This window comes from Gallinula chloropus, assembly GCF_964237585.1.
Source record: "Gallinula chloropus genome assembly, chromosome: 9".
Lineage (NCBI taxonomy): Eukaryota > Metazoa > Chordata > Aves > Gruiformes > Rallidae > Gallinula > Gallinula chloropus.
In genome coordinates this window covers 11,002,405-11,024,477 of record NC_140094.1, presented here as the reverse complement: position 1 = coordinate 11,024,477, position 22,073 = coordinate 11,002,405, and the positions used below count along the sequence as shown (strand labels likewise).

Genomic DNA, 22,073 nt, shown 5'->3' with positions numbered 1-22,073 from the left:
GTATGACAAAGTTGTTATGTCCCAAGAGAAAATGCTTTTAATGGTTTGACTTGGCTTGTGTGCTCACAGTGACGACCACGGGGTCCTGCATTGTCTTTATTTGCCTTCATTCGTGTCAGTTTGCCTCCTGCTTAATGATACCTTATTTCTCTAAGTGGTGTGATTTAGTTGAGGGGATGGGCAAACAGACTGTGGCTTTGGCTGCAGAAAATGAGACCGAGACACAGACTCCCTGATGAGGGGAAAGGGAGGGTGTTTGAGCCTTGGATCCATCCTGTGTCATAGAGTCAGCGTCACTGATCTGGCAAACACAGTGGTATGATTTCTTCTCACACCTGAATCCTACATCACTGTTAATATATAGCCCAGTGCTTTGGATCGAAGCATCCTTAGGAATCATTCCCAGGCTTGCTAACTTCTTAACCATCTGAGATACACCTTGGAGATACACCAGATGACATCTAACCTTCTGTCGGCAAGGCTGGCTTTCCTCCAAAGTTGTTATCTTGAGTTTATCTTAAAAATAAAATGCTGCTGCTTAGTTCCTTCTCTAAAATACTAAAATTTAAGCTGATATGTAGTAATCTTATTCCCATTCATGGATGGAGGTAAGTATTTTCAGTTAAAATTATTCTGAAATTAACGTTTGGCAGTAAGATTATTTCAGAACTTAATTTTTGGACAGAGACTTCTAAGTGAATCTGGTGGGAGAGATTTTGAACATATTCTGCATGATTTCTTCAGTTTAGTACAGAGTATGGTATCTTATATTGCTGTGAACATGGCTGGTTCTATCACAGTAAAAAACTAGGCTTATATTCTTTTAGTTATTGAAAGATACCCATCTTAAACGTGAAGGTTTGCTCATGGCCATGTGTCAGCAGCGCTGGTGGCTGTCATTTAATTATCTGGCAGCTGTTCCACTGCATTTCTCTTGCCTACTGTCAGTTCTGTGGCTGTGTCCAGCCCTGAAGCATTGTGGATCTGGGCCAGTGATTTGATTCTCATCTGTGTTACTAATGTGCAAGATTTTAGTCATCTGTTAGCAATTGAGCTATAGATGTAAAAGTCCATTCTGTTAGTTCTTTGGTGATAAACAGGAGAATTCTAGGTGATGCCTTGTATGCTGCCATCACCAATCTTATCTATAATAAACACTGCCTTTTGTTTTGTCTCAGGAGCATGGAAAGATTAATCCCTTACTGCTTTGCTACCTTTGTTTATTAAACAATTTACTGCAGGACGGTCAGCTCAGCACCCCCTCTGTCCTTTCCTCTCCTCAGATGACGTGGTAGCCATCATGCCTTTGCAATGTGTCTGTGCAGGGAGATTCTGGGCTCTGTAGGCAGCTTAGGCTGATGAGCAGGGTCCAGCGTGGACCTTCAGAGATTGGCGTCACTGTGTGATGAGTCAGATCATCTCACTGATCTGGTTGAAAATGAACTTTAAAAATGTGCTGACTGACCAGGTGTTTACCAACTCTGTGCCGCTCCACAAGTGCTGCTGTGACGTATCCTGTGTCCCCTCATCAAGGAGGAAAGTTTAGTCTTACGTGTTCCTCATCATTGCTGCAGCTCTGAATATTTGGGTGGGTGTAATGGTGAGAGTGTTCTAGACAGACAGGAGTGCACAGGGAAAAAAGAGAAGCTGTTGAGGGAACGATGCATGTTCATTTATCCACAATTCTGGTAGAGAGTGGAACGAGTGGATCAAGTCAAAAAAGTTGTGCTTGCTGTCATTGTCTTCTACGCCTCCAGACATTTGACCCTGCCTTGGAAGTTGGTCTTGGGCCAGCCAAGGAAAGAACCATCACTGCTGTGACTCAGAGTCAGCTTCACTGAAATCCATAGTTAAGCCAGCATGTAACTGATGTGTGACCAGGATCAAGATTCTTTGTTGATATTTTTTTTCCCCTAACTGAGCTAATGGTGTTTAGCTTATGAACTTATTGTTGTCTTAGTTTGCAGTAAATGGAATTAAATATATGCACCAAGTATCAGTTGCTGTCCCTGGCTTTTCTAGGACGAATCCTGGACTTGAAGACTGGAACAGTAAAGAAAGAGGGTCAGCAGTCCTCGATGAGAATGTGCATGGGATCAAGGCGCTCTTTCATTTGCAGGATGAGGTACGCATTTACCTTGTATTCCCGTGATGGTTCCAGTTCCACCTCAGATTAGTTTTCAGACATTTTGTTGCACTAACTTGACCTTGTTTAAAAACCAAAGCTGTAACAACACGCTCCCAGTAAGCATTTCCAGAATGCTTGCTTTTGGAACTGGAGTAAAACTGAAACCTGTCTTCCCTTATGATTAATGACAAAACAGCACCTCAGTTGTGTGTTGCAGTTATTTTTATCAGTGTGGGGTATAGGATGCTTTCCTGTAAGCCATTGTCTCTTCTAGTCAACTTATTCAAATCAATACCTTGGGAAAAAGGCTTTTGCAAGGGTAATGAAAGCCCAACTCTGTGTATTTTTTCAGCAAACCAATAATATTAAAAGAATCTTGAAGACAAACAGGAATTCAGTTGTAAACTTGCCAGCTATGTAGGAATTAACCTAAGCCTGGTATGAATTAACCAAATGTCATCTGGTTTATGCTAGATAAATGAGTAATTGTTAGAGGGCTTTTATTTTGCAATTTTCCAACTTCTCCTGAATGGTTTGGGCTGCTTTGTAGAGATCTGCCCGTCCAGTGCCTCTGCCTAGGGTTTGTGGGCACTTCTGTTGTAGTGCTAGTGGGACAAAGTCCACGTTGCTGTTGTGATGAATTTCTCTCTGTGTGGTTAGAGGGGGAAAGTCCATAATTGCATCTGCAGCCTACATCCAGCCGTGTGCGTTGAAAACAGATGATGCATAATTTGTTATGGAATGGAACACGGAAAGCAAAATATTTGTCACATCAAACCAGATCCCTGTTCTTCATTTATCTGGTGGAATTCTTCCACTCATGTGAGGAAGCTGCATGTAGTGCTTTTGGGCACTTTTGTTAGGGGTTTATATACCTCATACCTGCAAGATCAGACTTCAAAGCTGTAGCTCTTTTTTTCCCCTCTTGAGTGGGATGAAAGAAATGCAGCCTTGGAACATTGCTTTCCGTTCCTCCCAGCTGCATATAGGGGTCATGTTCAGAGGACTTTTTGTGCAAAGAAAACCAGGCCTAATGTCCTGTTTACGGTTGTTCTCCAACTTTTAAAACAACATTTCAGATTGCAATTGTTTCTTAGCACCCTGATTCTCTAAACACCAATGAGAGTAACTTCATACATGCCAGTAGTCCCATTGTTTTTATAATTCTAAATCTTATTTTAATTGTTCATTCCTTCTCCCTGGCAGTGACTGGTGTAAACAAAGGGGAAACAAAAAAAGGGGGGAAAAAAAGAATAATAATAATTAGAAAAAAAATTGTGGGAAGAATGAGCTTCAAATAATGTGAACTTTCTTGTCATTACTTTGTTCGTTGTTACTGTTCTTTTTTTCCATTGAAAATGAACTGGAATTACCCTTGAAACCATTTACTTAGCTTTGAACAGATTGTTAAAATTATACAGTTAGGCATAGTTAGAAACATCACAAAATATACATGACTAAGTGTTAAATAAAGTTCTTGCAAACATTAGATTAGTATCTGCTAACACTGTAGCTGGTGTATGGCAGTTAAAATGTTCTGCCCAGGGAAGTTACTGGAAAACTGAGATTGTTTTGTGTGAGTATTTGGGGGCCTGACTTACATTCTTCTCTAGTTTTCACCCCTGTTTTATAGTATTTTGTAGTCTACCTGTTCTTTAGCCACTCTTGGAATACCCATTTCAAATAGTCTTTAGATTTGAGGGGGTCAGGAGGGTATCTTTTTGTAGTCTCTTCTGTTTATTTTTTTTAAAATAAAATATTTGTAGTACACCCAAAAAGCTCAGCCTGTGAAAGCAGTAAGTTCTAAGCAAACATGAATCTCTGTCAGAAATACATATCCATTCTTGTCTACTTACATATACTAATAAAGATCTTAAAATGCATTTTCACCTTGGGTATTTACATTCATTTTTTAACCCTTTCAAATATTAATTTACTTCTAGGTGTGGAAATGCTCCTCTGGATCATTTACCTCTGAACAGGATAACCACCATGAGAAAAAGATACAGGTACAATTACTTAACTTACTGCAACAGTTAGTTGCCTTGAGCACTCTCATTTTCCACTGAGCTGATGCTCAGCAGGCAGTACTACCTGAGCAAACATCTGCTATAGCACACAGCATAAAATAGCACTGGGTCTCGTGAGAGGAGAACCCACCACTAAATTTAGCTGTGGTGGAGTCACTCAGTCTTTTTGCAAGCCTTGAGCGAGTCACTCAGCTTCTTTGTCTTAACCAGCTCCAAGAAGTATTACGGAAAACAAGTAAGGCTTCAATGGCATTGGAATGGAGCTGGCATTGTACAGAACTCAAGGCTGTCAGGTGGTTGTTTCTAACAACTTACAAATATCAGTAAATCATTAGTAGTTGTAGTTTAAAAGCATAAAGCTATTCTGCATGTCAATCCACATGATATTTTTGTGGGTTTTTTTGATTTAGGAACGGCCTTGGCCCGGTAAAGGAAGGTGAAGCACAGTATGCTGTTGTCCATTGCACTGGCTATATCAAGGCTTGGCCCCCAGCAGGTATGTGTCTGTCTCATTGAAGGTTGTGTGCACTGTGCTGTCTGCAAGACCATTGAAAACCTGGTTTAAGTTTCTTTCTGGTACAAAACCAGGATGAATTTTAGTGGTAACCAGTTCAACCTCATCTTGAGAAGCTTTGATATCAAGAAATCAGCTGCTCAGGACCTCCCCATTTTCCCATGTGAAACTCTTCTCAATTTCATTGCCACAAGGAGCTGTAGGAATTGTTGATAATGTGTGATTCCAGCAACGGGGGGCAAAAGTTTTAAACCTGATGGACCACTGTCAAAACAACCTGACTCTACAAAGGTGAACACAGAGCATTTGTACCTCAGGAAAACACCAACTAGAGATTTTATATTTAAGTACCCAGCACCTATTTATGAAAACGTGCAATTTCAGTTTAGGTGTGTAGATCTTCAGAGTGGTGGTGTTAGTGAAGAATGTTTGGTCTTTGTGATAAATTCTGTTTTGAGGCTGGTTTTGTGCAAAACAAGTCTTGGCACATTGCTTTGAACTATGGAGTAAAACATTTACCTCCTGTAAATAAAATATGGGAATATTTACCTTTGAAAAATTCAAAGAGGAAACAGTGGAGCTCATCCAGACATCATTGTGAGCTGGATTAGCTGACCCTGGCATTTGCAGTAGCTGGAGAGGCTGTTTGCTGTATGACAGCGCCTGCTGGCAGGAATCAAGCCATGAGTTGTCCTGCCTTTTTGCGGTCGTATACCACAAGCATAAATCACATTTGTCCAGGGATTAGGAAGGCTAAGAGGTGGTTTGTACCAAGTCTGTGCAGCAGTGTGCAGGCACCAGCATACAAATGTGAACTTCTTGTTGATTTCCTGCTAAATGGGACTTTCAGAGGAAGAGGAGAACTTCCCCTCTTCTTGCTAATAGGATTTAATATTCTTCAGTGTGCTGTAGGAATCAAGCTGTTTCAATTTAATTTCTGTGTCAAAAGAGTGAGAGCCCAGTGTGTGTAAATTGCTCTATGAAAGTGAATGGTGGATTTTTATGTTTCTTTACACAGAGATTATTTTTTCCATCAATGATTCAGCTTTGATGTACAGGGTGTCTCTTCTGGAAGGTGCAGGTCAAATGCTATTTCTTTCACCTCCTCATTTAGCTTAAATTAAAAACATGCTGCATGTTACAGGAGGTTTAAAGAGATCTCTTCCTTCACTGGTATATGTTGCTAATACAGAGCTGCAAACACATGAAGTCATGTCAGCGCTAGGTTATGATGTCAGCAGCATATAACTTCCAGCTGCCACTTGGGCTGGGGAGCAGGGGCTGCAGCACAAAAGCATGGGATAAAATGGATCTTCTAGATTGTTCAGTGCCCAGTCGCCAGGTCACATTGTAAGCTCCAGTTTAGGTCAATGAGATGTTTTCCCTGTCTTCGGCTCTTCCAAACCCTTACTGCTCTCCCATGCTTAACCTAATTCCAGTCCTTGTTAGTTTATGGGAAGTTTATGCCAGTGTATACTTGGACTGTATTCCACTGAAGATCAAGTAGGCGTTTTCCTGCCTGTCCCTCTCCAGTGTTCTGTTGCATTTCCAAAGGGAGGTCATATCCTGTCAGCCTTAACTGTGCAGTTAAATCATCCCACTTTTTCTAATCTCCAGTCTCACAACGTGTTCTCTTTATCCTTGTGTCTTTTTTCCGCACTTGTTTGTGTTTTCAGTTGACTTCTCAAAATGTGGGTCACTGGCAATATACACCCTTGTTCCAGACTAAATGGTAGGGATGGATAATGAAAATGATATTTCCTGTCTCGACTGGCAGCATACCATATAGCATGCATCTCTTTTGTATAGTGTGTCTTGCTGACATCCTAAATCACCTGAGGGGGGTGTGTATATATATATATATGAATATGTATACACACACACACATACATATCAGGCTGCCATCTTATCAATTGTCAACTCAAGGTCTTCTAGTTCACAGGACAAATAGCTTTTTATTGTGGGATTTTTCAATTAGTAATACAGAGTTTTCATCCCATTTCTGTTGCTGTAGTTTATGACTGTTATTAGTCCCCAAGTGCATGCTTATGCATTTAGTAATGTTGAATTTCATTCCACTTCTATTACTCGACTCCTCAAAATCACATGGTGCTCCCTTACCATATCCCAGTGCTCCTCCACAGTGTTAATGTCTCCAAACTGTAGCACAATCCGAAGGCTTGTTTTCAATTTTGACAGCCTTACGTGGAATTTCAGCAGTCCTTTATGTTACCATCCAAATTGTAACTCATCATGGTCATGCCTGAGTGCCTTTTTCAGGGCACATAGTACTGAACAGGGTCCTCTTCCATGTGTGTTTATTTGCCCTCTCAGTCTTCCTCACTTGGTGATTGTCATGTATTCGTTGACTTCAGAGTTGAATGGGAATATCCACGAGCTGAATTGCTTTCCAATCCATTTGGGTAAATAAGTGGCAACATCACTGCATTTGTTCTCATTTCCAATGGTAATTCAACCATAATCAGCAAAGCAAATGAAATAACTGCAGCAGTAATTGAATTTGCTAAGGCTTTTCTACCCTGTAATAAAATTACTTTTGTTCAAATCAGGTAAAGAGTAGCAAGCCTGTGGCATCGTCTCTGGATTTTTGGGAATAAATAGGTTTGTGCTAAATTGCAGCTATTTAAAAATTCAGCTGTGGAAAGCATCATTTTCATTTTATTTTCAATTGCCAAGTGGACACTGGATTCTAAACTCCATATCCTTCTCCTTCAGAGCGTGCAGCGTGGCACATGCATTATGCAGCTAATGTATAGCACATAAAGCATACTTTCACAAACAAAATAACAAATATTTAGCAAATGTGCTTAACCTGTATTTAACCTGATTTGTGTAGCACCTGGTTTTCTCTCTGAGTTGTACTGCATTGTCTGTGGCCAATGTGTTAATTTTTTTCAGTCCCACATGGAGTATAACGCGATCAGTATTGATAGAGACACAGCAAGACAAAAGCTGCTCTCTGAGCATTATTAGTGGGATAGATTGTCAGGTTTGACAGTGCTGCTGCTGTGAGTGGTCTGTGCTAAACCTCTTAAGTAATTCAGATACTTTAAGCAGGTGAAAACAAATGACAGCTGGCATCAGTGTGCTGGTGTATTTTGAGGACTGGGTTTGGGTTTTTTCCCCCCAGATCTAATGCAGAAAGCAAATTCAGGTATGGCTCACATCTGTGGTCAGTGTGAGATCGCTGCTAAACATCTAGCCTGACTTGTGTGTTTTCTCTTTATCCTTAATGGAGCAGCAAGCTTCCCTTATTGTCAGAGTGCCCTTTTCCACTGAAGAATGAGGGAGAAACCACAGGAAGCATCATGCCTTGTTCTTCCACACAGACCTAAGCTCAGACCTGCAGGAACCACGGGCAGCTCCTGCCTCTCCTTTGTTTTATGGCAGACCCAGGAGTGCTGTAGCACCCTGGAAAAGGAGCTGTTTGGCTGTTCCTTTGATGCAATGTGTTCGCCTCTGGGTGACAGAGGCACAGAAAGAAGAGCGAGCTGTTTTGAGGACTGCCTCTGTTCAGGCTGGGTTTGTTAATGCTCTATTCATTTTCCTCCATGGTGCCTGCAAGAGAAGGGTACAACTAATCTCCAGACCAAAACCTGGCATACAATGCCTATGCACTTATATCCCCATAAATGATACGTTTGCCTCAAGTCATCACCGTAAGCTTTGTGTAGAAGGCAAAGGAGAAGGGAGTCAGATATTCCAGACGGATGTTCCAACCAGTACGTTGTTGTGTGTAGATTAGATAATCACAGTGTAGTGTTGGATTATTTTGAATGAGGTAAAAAGACCCCTTGTTTAAAGCTGGCTGGGCACCAATGCCAGCCCATGTTTCTGGTGAAGCAGCATAGCTAGAGGAACTTGTGATCCTTAGCCTAGACAGTGCTCCTAGTTCATAACCAGTCACAGAACTGAGAAATGCTGACCTTTTCCTGATCATTCAGTTTTCAGTTCAGTTTTCAGCTTAAGTAAGCACTGGTTTTTCTTCTATTTTTTTCCCCTCTGACCATCTAATTCCTGGAAGGAAATTAGTCTTATGTGGTCCATATGATATTTTCCTAATTGGTTGGGTTTTTTCATGCCGTAACAATTGATGGAAAAAATTTGGTGGAGAGAGAAGATACATTCTGTCAGGATGTTGCTAATTTTCTGTAAATCAAAGCCAGGACCTGCAGGAAAACACATAGTGAAGAAAAGGCTTCGATAGATACTTATTTCGAAAACTTCAAATTAGAAGTCCCAGAATAATGTTAAATAATGTTGAAATATTTTTTTCTCCATCTTTTTTTATCTTAAAAAAGAAACATTGTAGTCTTCCAAGTCGGACTTACCGTAACGTCTCAACCACAGCATGCCAAAGCTGTTAGGTTATGTTAAAGTTTTGGCCAGGATCTGGACATTTGTACAAAGTACTCCCTCTTCCAATACAAAACAAAATAGTTGCTTGAATATTCTTTGCAGGGCTGTCATTTTTAAGGCTTTTCTTTTTTTCTTTTTTTTTTTTTTCATTTCCTAAGGAAGAATTTAGTTTTCATTGGGGTTTTTCAGGAGATTTTTCCTTGGTATGCTGTAAACATCCACAGCCTTCATTTTTTTTTGTTTTGGTGAAAGCCTTTTTCCATTGCTGCAAGTGGGAGAGAAAGTCACACGGTGCAGTTTCATGGTTCATAGACAGGCGTGTAGCTATCAGTAATGGTTCTGGTGGAGCTTGGCATTAACACAGGGCATTGCTAGGGCCCACTGGACACTACACCCTTCTGAAGACTCATAAATCATTTATTTTTGAGTGTAATGAAGCAGAACCACTAATCTACTGACACCGTTCCGTGTCTCGCAGAAGATGTGGGACAAGCTGGAGAAAGAAGGCAGAAAATGAAGCTGTTCTCTTGGTAGAGCCAACTGTGGGAGCTCAGTAGGAAAGCTAAAAAGTTCCTTATGTCCACACAAGCACATGCCGTTACCCTGTGGGAAACTGTTTGCTGGCATAAAGGGCTCTTGGAAATTAAATATAACCTCTGCCAGCACAGCATCCTATTCGCAGTGCGCAGTTGCAGGCTCAGCCTTGCAAATTGTTGATATTAACTTGACCAAGCGCAGCGCTGTATTTGTTATTCAAGAGGAGCATATATTTGGTGTTGAGAAACAAAACCTCTCTCAGGGTTACCCGTCAAGAATGTGAGTAAGTAATGTATGTTTATTTTGTTGATGCCTCCTAAAGATCAGTTTCATGGCTGCTTTCCTGGAGGCTTTTGCAGCTTTTTTTGGAGATACTGCTGGTACTTAGCGGCGTTAAGGAGTGGTAATACATTATGTGAAGGGCTGGGCAAACCAGCATTAAGTGCAGTACACATATCTTTTTTTACCTGCCTACTGGAGGATGGTCAGTAGGAAGTATGTTGAGAACATAGGAAGTATGTTGATACAGTTGAAAATAACTATCAGCAAGAGAGTAAAGTAAACAACTTCGCTCTGTGGGATGCCCTCAGCAATAGCATCTATATTGCAGGCAGTCATTTTGGTGTATGTTTCCTCCAGACACTTTTAGGGAAGGGTGAGCAATTCACTGGGACATGTATTGATTAATTCCAGGCAGGCTGGGTTTTATTCAAAGGTTGTCTTGTGGGATAACCCAACTAATATATTTTCCACTGTGTTATTGTCCTGGTTCTGGCCAGGCCAGAGTTAACCTCCCCAAGCAGCCAGCACAGGTGAGCTGAGTTAGCTGGGGGTGGTTTCCCACACCATCTGACATCACTCCCTTATAAAAGGGGCTGGTTGGGGAGGGGTGCTCCTGGGTGCCTCCAGGGCAGTGTGAGTATGGCTGGGGTGTCGGGTCAGTCCGCGTGTCGTGCAGTACTCTGTTATTGTCAGGTCAGGAAGGTATTTGGTTATCACTGGGCATAAGTGAAATTTATTGTGAGCTGTTACTGTTCTCCTTTCATGGTGATTTTGTCAGTAAACTGTCCTTATCCAACCCATGGAGGCTCTGTCTGCTTCCCATCGGGAGTGAGTGAGCAGCATGTGGTGCTCAGCCACTGGCTGGGGCTGAACCACCGCAGTTATACAGACCAAGTGTAATCTATCTTGCAAAAAAAACCCACAAAAAAACCAGGTGAAATTTAGAGCAGCGGTTTCCCTTGCCAACAGAGTGACATCAGAAATGGTGTTTCTTAGCTAGGTTTAATTTTGGAGATTGCTTATGTTGCGTCGAGTTTATTTGGGCAGTAGCAAGCATGGACCAAGTTCCTAAAAAGGAAAGTGTTGTTGAATGCTGCAGAAAAAAAATTGTGTGAAGTGGAAGCCATCCAGCTGAGTGTCTTTGCTGTCCTTTGCAATACACTGCCATGAAGGAAATTACTGAAAAAGCTTTTGGAGTCAAGGGAAAATACTTCAAATTTGTCCTTTTCCAATGGAAGACTTCATTTTAAAGGGACCCGTTGGTTAGGGTTATCCAACTAGAATGTCTAGCATTAATTCCTTTGCACAGCCCAACTCTCAGAAGTATGAGGCGTCCACCAGGAAAATGCTCTGAAGGTGGAAGCACCTAGAATCCCTTGCCACCAGCCGTACTGAGCTGTATGAGTGTAACCAGGATTGCTTCAGGCACCAGCTTTTAAAGTGTTTATTCTTTTCAGCTGTCAGTTCAACTTGTAGGGTTTGGAGTTCGGGACTGAGGAGCAAGAGATCTCATTAATCTCCTGAAGGGATGAAGTCCTTGCTGCCATCTTCCAGCCAAAGCGTTAGACCAACTCATGTGTTTCTCTTGTGATTTCTTTCTTCCCATGGTGGTTGTTGTACACTGCAGCATTTCTTTTGCAGCAGAATCAGCATCCTCATGCTCTATCCTAAACTGCTGCATCATTTCCTTTGCCCTGCTCTCAGTTCACACATCTAGTCACTGCTTTGTAAGGTGAAACCACTGGATGCCAGTTACCCTCCTCTGCAAACTACACACAATTACTTGTTAACCACTTTCTACCTATTTAAAACTAAAATTGCTTATGTGCAAGCAGTCAAGGTTTAGATTTGGGAGCTCACCCTTCTGGACACCCCACATGAACGTGAGCAGGTAGCAGCCACATGTCGGCCAAATTTTGGCTGATGTGGACACAATTTTGAGTAGATATGTTTGCCACTGCTTTCTCAGGGTAATCTTCTTTCTTTTTCTCAAGAGGCAGCCAAATTCAGTTCCTTTGCCTGTTGGAGCTGTCGTTAGCTAATTGCTAAGTCTTGTATTGAAGAAGTAACAGTGTGTAAACACAGCAAGAAAGGAAAACAAAATAAGTCTGTAATGTGAGACTCCTAATCATGGTTTCATGTCAGTGGTTTATGCTTTTTGTGGTATGCTGGTGGCACAGAGCATGGGACTTAGTTGTGTTTGGGGTCTCGTTTGTGGTTTTCCTAGTGTGTAGTGGAAAAAAGACTGGAATAGTGGTGTGTGAAAAATGAAACGCGGCTTTGTGATTTAACTGCTCAGAGGAGCTGATACACTGCAGGCAGTGCAGAGCCCCACAGGGAGGGTAAATGCAGGTTGTCCTCATTCCAAGGATGCTCTCAGTGAGGTGAAGGATCTCAAGTGAAAGTTGGGATCCCTAATAAACCGCTAAGCGACCTTTATCGCAAGCACAACATGATGTTTAATTGCAAAATAACGTGTCAGTTCAACCCAATGTGATTTTTTATCTTAGATGTTTCATGATTTATTTCTTAAAATGTACTCCTAGGGTCAGATAATGCCACCTTGATCTTCTGCAGCTTCTAAGAAAACATCTCAGAGGAGTATCCTGATGTTTGGTGAGGGATATCACGTAGGTCTACAAGCTAAGGAGTTATTTAGGGTTGGATTTGTAACTCTGGATAGCAAGATCTTTGTGTAGAAGACAAGGGGGTTTAGCCCAGCTCTTGTAGAGCATGATGTTGAAAGTTGTACCGAACTTAATTTCCCCTGTCAGAAGGGTCAATAGCGTTTCTCCTTTGTAGAACTCCTGAGATCCCCTGATAATACCCTAGTTACCTGTTGGGGGCTGCAAATGAAGTTACGCCTCCAGATTGTGAATTCCATTGCAAAAAAAGTTTCAATATATTATACAAAAATATGGGTTTTTTTTCTTTCATAATTTCTGTATTTTAAGTTATTATCTAGCTCAATGAGAACAGAAGAATACCTTTAGAATGCTATTTAAGAACCGATTGCCAGATAAGATTCAATTAGATTGATACAAAACAACTTCCTTCAGAGACCATTTCATTCAGCATTCTATAATCATTTATCAGAGATGTCATTTAAGAAAGTTGTATGCTGGAACCCTCTGCACGGTCCAAAGATTGATTTACATTGAGAATTACAAATGTTGATAATAAAGTGGCTGTTTTTTTCATAATTGGTAGCAGCTTTACTATTAATTCTGTTGATGCTTCAAAGTGCCTCTTAAATGATTCACTGCCTGTTGCGACTGAATTCCTTGAAAAACCTTGTGAAAGAATTTACAAATCATTTAAAAATAAATTGACAGAGTCACTCTTGGAGGTGGTTTCTTTTTTTGCAAGTGCTTCATAGGAAATTGGTATCTCAAAACCAGAGTTGGGAAATAGCCTCAACTGAAGGCTTAGCCAACTAGCAAGTAAACAGAGCTAATCTGAATGTTCCTATTTGTGAAACACTGAGATGGAAAACTGTACACATGTATGTTTTGAAGTTATTCCTGTGTTTATAATAGTTGCTTCTGTTACACAACTGAAACAAGCTCTCAGCAAATAAGCTGCCTTTCTTTGTCTTTCAACGTAACAACACAGATTTAGTCCATTATAGAAAAAAGTAAAACCGGCTGTTAAACATGAGCACAAAGTTAATGAGTAATCTAGGTTGTGCCTTGTTTTTAAGACGCATTAGAATATGTTATTCACACAAAATTGATTGTCATGTGCATTCACTGACTATATTAAGTGACCACACAGTTCCGGTAACATGCAGAGCAGTACTCCTGGAAATTTAGCCATCCCTCTTGGTGTATAATGGAATTTTTGTGTCTCTTTTGACTCTGGCAACCCGAATTACTGCTGGGGGTACTGTGTATGCATGTGAGGTATGTAGGAAACAAGCACAACTGAGAAAGATCATCTGTTCTGAACCCAGAGATAATGCCTGAACCCTGGAGAAGCCAGTAAGGTTATTTGCTATGATTTAGGGCATCTAAGATAGTACAGAACCAGACCAGCAGCATTTCTGTGCATCCAAATTTCCTAATTATAACAATATTTCTTATCGTTTAGGAATGACTATACCAGAAGAAGACGCCGATGTGGGGCAAGGTAGTAAATACTGCCTTGTAGCAATAGGAAGGCTTCAGGTAACACCAGTTTTTCTTTATATAAACTCCTCTGAAAGCATAATGATTCTTGTGCTTTAGTTGTAGAGGACTTGCACGAAGTTCTGGTATGAGACTGTAACTTTTAACATGCCTCCAAAATATGAAGCGCCTTGATGTCTGTGTGCAGCCAGTGATTTGTAGACTCACAGAGTGATTTGCGTCAGAAGGGGCCTTAAATGTCATCTAGTTCCAACCCCCTATCATGGGCAGGACTTGTGTAGAACATGTCAACAGAGCAAAATGAAAATGTGATTCTAGTGCCTATGCATATTTAACCCAACAGCAGCAGAAAGATGCTCCTGGAGCATGAGCATGTACAGGCCTACAGACCTGCTCTTCTCTAGGGCGCATGGGGCTGGGATATTCTGGATTTGGAGAAACATGGGAATACAGGTGCTGCAGATGGCAGGTTAAAGTGGCTCCCAAAGCCACTGACGTGTGTTCTGCTATTATTTCATTCTCTCTCTCTCTCTGGCTAATTAATGACTTGGAAAACTGATTGCAGGAGTTAGTTATTCTGAAGATGGTGAAGATAAGGCAGTCAAGAGGCACTTCACAAATAATAGAGTTATTCTCAGTGTGTGTTGTGGCATGCATTCAGATGTGATACCAGCTGAGGGAACTGTGAGAATAAAATTTTACTTCCTTTTTTGTCCAGCTGGTTGCAATTGACGTATCACATTTTCTTCCTTTGCCCATTGCTGACAAGGGCTGAGCAGGAGCTAAACCAGTTGCAGTGAACCTCCTTCACTGCAGCAGGGAACCTAATTTTTTATCTTCCCGGTCTGGGAATTCTGCCATGGGTGAATGTGTTTGAGCCTCCTGCCTGATCTCCTCTTGGCCTGCACTCGCTGCCATCTGCTAGGATGGCATAGCTCCTTCTTGCAAGGTGGAACGATCCTTTCATTAGAGCACAGGTACCAAAACCATCTTATCCGAGGCAAACAGCCTGCACGTTACTGCAAGTGTTAGCACTTCTGCAGAGCGTGTCTCCATTGTGATGGCAGAGCTGCAGAAGTATTGCATGATGTTTTTTAGGTTAATCATGCTTTTATTATCAAGGGTAATATATTCCACTAATGGAGAGAAGGAAGTTACAGGGATTCATGTGTTGCAGCTGCCAAAGAAAGATTATTTCCGAGAAAAATCACATTAGTAACATGTGGAGTGTCAAAACATTTGTTACGATAGAAAAGCCATCAGGGTGTGTGAGGGAGGCAAGAGGAGGCTCTGGGCATGGGTTTAATCACAAAGGAATCAAGGTGCACAAATTATAACAGCAACTTGAAATCTTGCATAAGGTAAAGGGGCTCATCTGCTTCAAGGCAGCAACACATGAGATTTTGCTCCTTTTGTTTTGGGAACTTGTTAAGAGATGTGGCTCTAAAAGTGGTAAGAAAAATAATGGTCTTACTTGTAGTCCCAGTAGGAATGAATGGATACGAAGCAGTCTGCATAGGTTTCGGGCAGAGAGCTAGAGATGCATCGTTCTATCTGATGAGCTTGAGGAGCATTTACAGAAGTGTGTTTTGTCATTGTGAGCAGCCACTTGCTGGTCCAATATCATCACCTACCACAGTCTCTGGAGAACTTTGTTCAGGTTCTTTGGGTGTTCTGAGATGACCCTCACCTGAAAGTTGAGTGTGAGTCTCAGGTAATCCTGTTTACAGATAATGAGTTGTTCTGAGACAGAGATTAACCTTTCCATCTTAAAACGGGTGAGTTGAATTGTCCTCTGGAAGTCTTTCATTTTTGGTTGGCAAGGACAGACACGAAAGTGCCAAACTTTGGTATGGTCCCACAGAGTGAGATGAATCCACCCATACTTACATCCTTAGATATCCCTCATTTTTGGGAACTTTCAGTATATTTGTTTTCCTGCAGTGCTGTTAAGCCTAGATACGTGCCACGGGTGTATTTGCACCACAGCCTGGAATAAATGCGGTTCTGTGTCACTTATTCACACTGTTGTTTTATTTGTGATGACTTCCTTCTGCAGTTACCAGTCTACCAACAAATTTTACCCTTTAGCTATATAATCACCTTTGACTTACTGTGCCTGTTCTGTGGGCTTCCTTGTTTCTAGGTAACTAGCTCTCCAGTGTGCATGGACATGAATGGCATGTCGGTCCCCACCGAGTTCTTGTCTAGGCACAATTCTGATGGAGTCATCACCTTTGTCGACCCAAGGTGCATCAGCGTCATTGGCTACCAGCCCCAGGTCAGTGAGTTGCTGGAAATTGATTAGAGCTAGAGTTTCCACATTAAAAACAAAAGCAGCAAAATATTTGTAGGTGGTAATTCATATGTTGTGCACGAAATGCTGTTCATTTTTCTTTACTGTCCATGCCTCTGTAAAATTGGTTGTTTTCCCCTTAGTTATTCTTCTTATACCTTTTAGATCTGATTAGAATTCTAACAGCAAGATGCTTTAAACCTTGCATAGTTTTCCAGCAAAGAAAGTTAACAGTCCTGTAGATCTTTACTTCTGCCAATCTATTGAACAGTAAGCAAACATTGCTTAGGGCGTCTGTTTTCCTTTAGGTTCACCTCTGCTCCTCTGAATAGGAGGCAAGTCACAGAACTGAGTAGAACAGTCAGTGAACTCTTGACTACCACAAGTCTCCCTCAGACAGCTCTCAACAGTTGCAGTTTACAGGCAAAAATACTTTCTTGCTTCTTAGATTTTCCCATTTCTTGTGATTTTAGATAGCCTTATAGTAACAATTCTTGCAAAATTTAGTGTCATAAAATGAGCAGCAGCAGAGGATGTCAGTATCTTCAAGACACCATTTCACAGGTATTTAAAAAAAAAAACATGTAAAATTTGTTTGCAACAATACAAATACCATGTGGGGCATGATGCCTACGAGCCTTAGGGCACCTATTTTCCTCCCTGCAAGCCTTGTTTGTTTGACTCATGCCCGATTAATCTAGTAGTGCCATTAAGGGTGGTAGTTCTAGTGTCTGCAAGGGTTACTTGTAGATCAGCATGTGGATTGTTGTGGGGCTGGGTTTTTACATAGCTTTATGTTTTATTGTAGGATCTTCTGGGGAAAGATATTTTAGAATTCTGCCATCCTGAAGATCAGAGCCATTTGAGGGAGAGTTTCCAACAGGTACTGCATTCGCCTCCTTGTCTTATGCCATTTATTCATTATTTTTGGTATTTGTTCAGAGAAGTAGCTTTTCTTTTTCATTTCAAGGTATTTTTTCTGCTGTGCAGGAAAAGGAGTGGCAAGATATGAAATAATCCATTGATCGGTTACTAATCAGTTAAGCTGCATCAATGGTGGTTTAAACTGCAGCATCTGTTTGCTGTGTTTTCAGGAACAAGTCATCTAGTTACACATTTTGTTTTCTTTCCACAAAAAAATGAGTGTCCAAGTGTGCAGTTAGGGCTGATTTGGAGATGTCTGTGTAAGTCCCACTACGTTAAGCGGCGACCAGAAGTATTTACCTTCCAAGATGGGCTGTTGATTTGGAAGTAGTTGCACCCTGCCGTGATGCTGGATTGTTTATGACCTAAATTCTCTGCTAACATCGACAATGTGATTCATACTTTAATGGAGTTACACCACTTCATATCAGTAGAGGATTTGGCCCTTTTCCCTGTGAGGAACTGAAATGCCGACAGAAGTAACACAAGAAATGCAACATGTGGAAAGAGTTACCAGTCTGGGTTTGTTTTTACAGTGGGTGATATTTACATCAGCTGCATTGAAGGCATTTATTCTGTTGTGGAACTGATTGTTTCAAGTTGATCTGGGACGTACAGTAGGAGTGCTTTCCCCAGGCTTTCTGGTTGTTGCTGATGTTTTCAGCGCCTTCTGTGCCGCACGAGAGAGCTCCATGTAGTATGTTTAACCGGTTACTGAGGTTCAGATGATCTAAGTGGTTCCAGATTTTCTGACAACAGCCTATAGCTCAACCAAGTTTTGTTGATCTGTCTTGCGCTGCTGAGACGTGTTTTCAGCTGTGAAACATGAAATAACTTCTAAAATAATTTGTGGGGCCAACTATTTGTTCAGGCATGGCATGCAAAAACGGAGCTCGCAAAGCCTCTCTGGGGAAAACAACTCAATGTTCTTCTGTGTCCGTAGAACAGATTGTGAAACTAAAGTTTATGTTCTCTACAGAAGTGTTGGAGATAGTGTAAGATATCATTGCTTTTGAACTGTTTCTCAGCATCCCCTTCCTCAAGCAGATACTACCAGCCCCGCTGCTGAGCTAGCAGAAAAGACAGTTGTGAGTACTCTGCATCCAATTCAGTGTCCTTGAATGGGCTGAGTTCAAACAGGAGCTAAAGACCTTTTGAATTCAAGATGCTGATTCAGAGGCAGGAGCCTGTGAGAGTTAGATGCTTGAAATAGGTCACCACACTCAGTCATTGCGTTTTGCGTGGTGCTGTGATGCTGCAGCTCCACCTACCTGGTGGGGAGCTGTCACCAGGAGTCAGGCCCTTCCTACTGTCCCCATGCTGGCACAGAGGGACTTGCTGGGTAAGCTAGCCAGGAGACTAATTGCTTTTGCATGGGACCAGCTTTCAGATGGTTCAGGTCCCTGAACTCGTGCCTGATCCCATCGGTGGTGCAAGAAGAGCAGCCAGAACGCATATGCTGTTTTTCACTAATGCCCAAATGATTGATTCCAGTAATTTATCCAAGAGACAATGACAGAGAGCTGCTGGATAATAACATGTCAAACACCCGTCTCTGAAGTGATTGCCTGGGGCTCAGAAGGGCTGACTAACTAACATTGAAGTTAATGACTTGGCCCTCACTGCGCTCACAGAGTGTGAGATCAGGCCGCGGGGGGCTGCCGGCGTATCCCTGATCTCAGTTGCAGGGGACTTCACTGTCACTAGCTGTTGTTAGCCACGTGCATAGACGGTTTGCTGGATCAGGGGCCGACATGATTTGCTTAAGTTCATACAAAAAGGCAGCAGGAAAAAAATGTAGATTAGAAGTGAAAGTTCCTGTTCGCTCGACCTGTGTCCAACCTATGAAAACACCGTGCTGTTTCTTTAGCAGGCGATTCCTTTCCTGGTATATTTGTGTTCAGTACAGTAGCAGTGTGATTGGGGCTGTTATTTCAATCATGCAATAAAAGACTGAAATAAACAGTTAAGCTAGGCACCAGGTGGTTTTTATTTCCAAAGAATGTAAGAAAGTAAAGGTTAAATATTGGCTTTGAAATTTTTTTGTGCTATCTTGTTTGTGTGCACTGTTTTTAGACAGTTCAGGGTTTTCCCACCAGCGATCTCCATGCTTTATGTGTTATTACAGAATTAGTGTTTGCTTAATTCAGACTTCAGGACAACAGATACTGCCATTTGTTTTATTATTGTTAGCTTGGCCTTCGAAATCTCTTCATTAAAAGGGTAACTGTGATTTCCAGTAAACTCTTCTTTTTCTAAAACCCTCTGAAAACTTGGCATTTCCAATTTGCTGACGGTATCAGAACCAGGTTGGTGCATAACCCAGGAGGGAGGGAGGGTTTTGCAGTTTTTGGTCAATTGCCAGTATCCATCTCAAAGCTTTTACTTCCTTGGGAAGATAAATTCATTCATCGGGGTGGGAAAATCAGGCCAGAATGAGATAGTCTCAAGGCCAAGATCAACAAATAGAGTTTAGTATCAAAGGATACAGAATACAGCTATTTGATAGCCAGTAGGATGCTGTTCAGATCGGACACTTTTACACAAGCTCTGTGGTTTTTACCCTGGGTGTGGTGGTAGAAAATTGCTGATAAAAGAATGTCACATGCTGAACTCAAACTACAAAAGCATTGGAAAAATAAAACTCCAAAGGCGTTTACCTCTGTACGCTTTTGAACTTTCTGGGGCATTGCTAAAGCTTTTTGCATCTTCAGTTTGCATACTTTCCATTTATTCCTGCATCCACTGGTCAGTTTGAAATGCAGACCTTTTAAAAAGCCAGGACTGGGGCATTTTTCCTAATCCAGTTGCTTGTCGATAAAGACAGAAGGTAAATACTGGGGTTTTGTACTTTTAGAGAATACAGGCTACAGACAGCTGATAAAAACCAAATTCCAGTCTATAAGGATTAAGAATCCACAATGAGATGTGGCAGCTACTTGCAGTAGACCCTCCCATTCCTTCTCCGAGGCACCCGGAGATAGGTTGGTGGAGAAGTGATAAAAAATGAACACCCATGTCCCAGGTAGGTGCCAAATGAGTGAATTGAAGGCATGTAAGTTTTCCTCTGACTTAAACCAGGATTGTTAGGTAACCCATGAAACACAGTTACAGTGCAAGTGTTGTTTGGAGCATAATCTTTTTCTGGCTGATTCTCAGTTGATACCCAACTGTTGACTGCAACAAAACTTCAGCTACCAAAGACAGAATTTGAATGCAGTGTTGTCAGAAGTCTGAATTATTAGTCATAAACAAATAAGCTGTCCAAGCAAAGGATCTGCTCTCTGTTTTCATTAATACTATTGAAATGGGCGGTAGTTCGTTAGTGTACTCCCCATTCGAAGGCTGGCTTGCTCTTTCTTATTTTGAAAGTCAGAAGCAAGTGTTTCTTGTCAGCACTTTGCCATCCTAAATAGTTTTTTAATGTGTTTGGGGGCGGAAAAAAACCCCAAACAACCATGTATGGTTTCTGGGGGGAAAAACAAAACGAGAAACCAGCACCAACACAACCAACTATCTTTCTCCAAATATTATCCAGAATTTTGATACCAATATGTGATTTAGTATAGCACATATCTGAATTGTACAGCCAGGTATCCAAGCAAAAAAGCAAATAGCAAACCCCCTTGTGGGCTTTTGTTTCAGCTCCAGTGTTTGGTTTATGGTTTATGTATAAACATTTAAACGATCCTCAGCTTGGTTTCTGTCAGTCTCTCTTGATAAGCATTCCACATTGAAACCTTCTTAAAGCTTCCCTGTTAGTTGTCCTGAATTTGTTTTCTTCTTATATGCAGGCTGGAAAATGGCATTTTGTACAAGGTGTGAGGGTTTCATACTGAAGGAAATAGCTGCAGACATGAATCAGATTTTGCTTATTCTCTTCAAATTAAGAATCTCCCTGCTGTGTCCATAGCTTTCTGTAATTTGAGTTTCAAACATGCCAGTTACTGCTGTTTACTATTCATTTGCCCAGCAGGTAGCAATCTCCTTTCATTAACCTTTCCAAATGGTTTTGCAGGTTGTGAAACTGAAAGGTCAAGTCCTGTCTGTGATGTATCGTTTTCGTACCAAAAACCGGGAATGGATGCTCATCAGAACCAGCAGCTTCACGTTTCAGAATCCTTATTCCGATGAGATCGAATACATCATCTGCACCAACACTAATGTGAAGTATGTACCTTTCCAGATGCTCGTGGAGTCCACTGTGTGCCTTTCCAGTCTGCTAGTGGAGGTGCATGCGGAGAGCTCCACTTGCAGAACTGGCTTTGAAAGAATTTAAGCATTGCCTTTTGCTGTAAAGCGTGTTCCCATTTTCCTGAGCCTGTTTCTAGCTACATTTGCTCTCTGCAACAGCACAGTCTGTAACAGGGGGTTTCAGCATCGTGAGATCTCACAGCATAGCTGTTTCTCTCTGTCATTATCCTGCGATGCTTCCAGGGCCTGGCTGCACTGGCGGAGAAACGTCACTTATCTGTTATGTCATTAGACAAGGCCACTGATCTCTGTCCAGGCTGCCTGAAACTAGCATGGAGCTGCCAGGAGCAGCCCAGCTGTCCTGATACTGGAGGAAGGTTTGCCTGATTCCTAAGCCAAGGAGAAAATTCCGTGTTCATTGTGATCCTACCACATCATCGTCCTGGGCTGGCAAAAGGATTTCCTAGAAGACTTGAGTGGGACAAGTTCCTGATACTCAGTTAAGATCTTGTGGGATATCCCTGAGTATGGAGATAGATTCAACAGCTTATCCTAACAGGGGATTTAAATCATCCTCTCTTTGAACTAATATTTTCAAAAAATCTGTCCTTGCACCTCTCAAGAGGAGATCACTGTAGGATTACAGTGGAGGTTCTTT

General features: G+C 41.5%; 1 protein-coding gene across 1 annotated transcript in view; it reads left to right on the top strand.

The window, feature by feature from the left end:
- The window catches only part of ARNT2 (aryl hydrocarbon receptor nuclear translocator 2), a gene marked incomplete at both ends in the record, with an annotated part of 97,705 nt that overhangs the window by 55,252 nt on the left and 20,380 nt on the right, over nt 1–22,073 (top strand). The window contains 7 exons of the mRNA XM_084267822.1: nt 2,023–2,125; nt 4,072–4,137; nt 4,569–4,654; nt 13,964–14,040; nt 16,148–16,282; nt 17,106–17,180; nt 21,240–21,391. Of these exons, the coding sequence (XP_084123948.1) occupies nt 2,023–2,125; nt 4,072–4,137; nt 4,569–4,654; nt 13,964–14,040; nt 16,148–16,282; nt 17,106–17,180; nt 21,240–21,391 (694 nt within the window). The remainder of the gene's footprint in view (nt 1–2,022; nt 2,126–4,071; nt 4,138–4,568; nt 4,655–13,963; nt 14,041–16,147; nt 16,283–17,105; nt 17,181–21,239; nt 21,392–22,073) is intronic.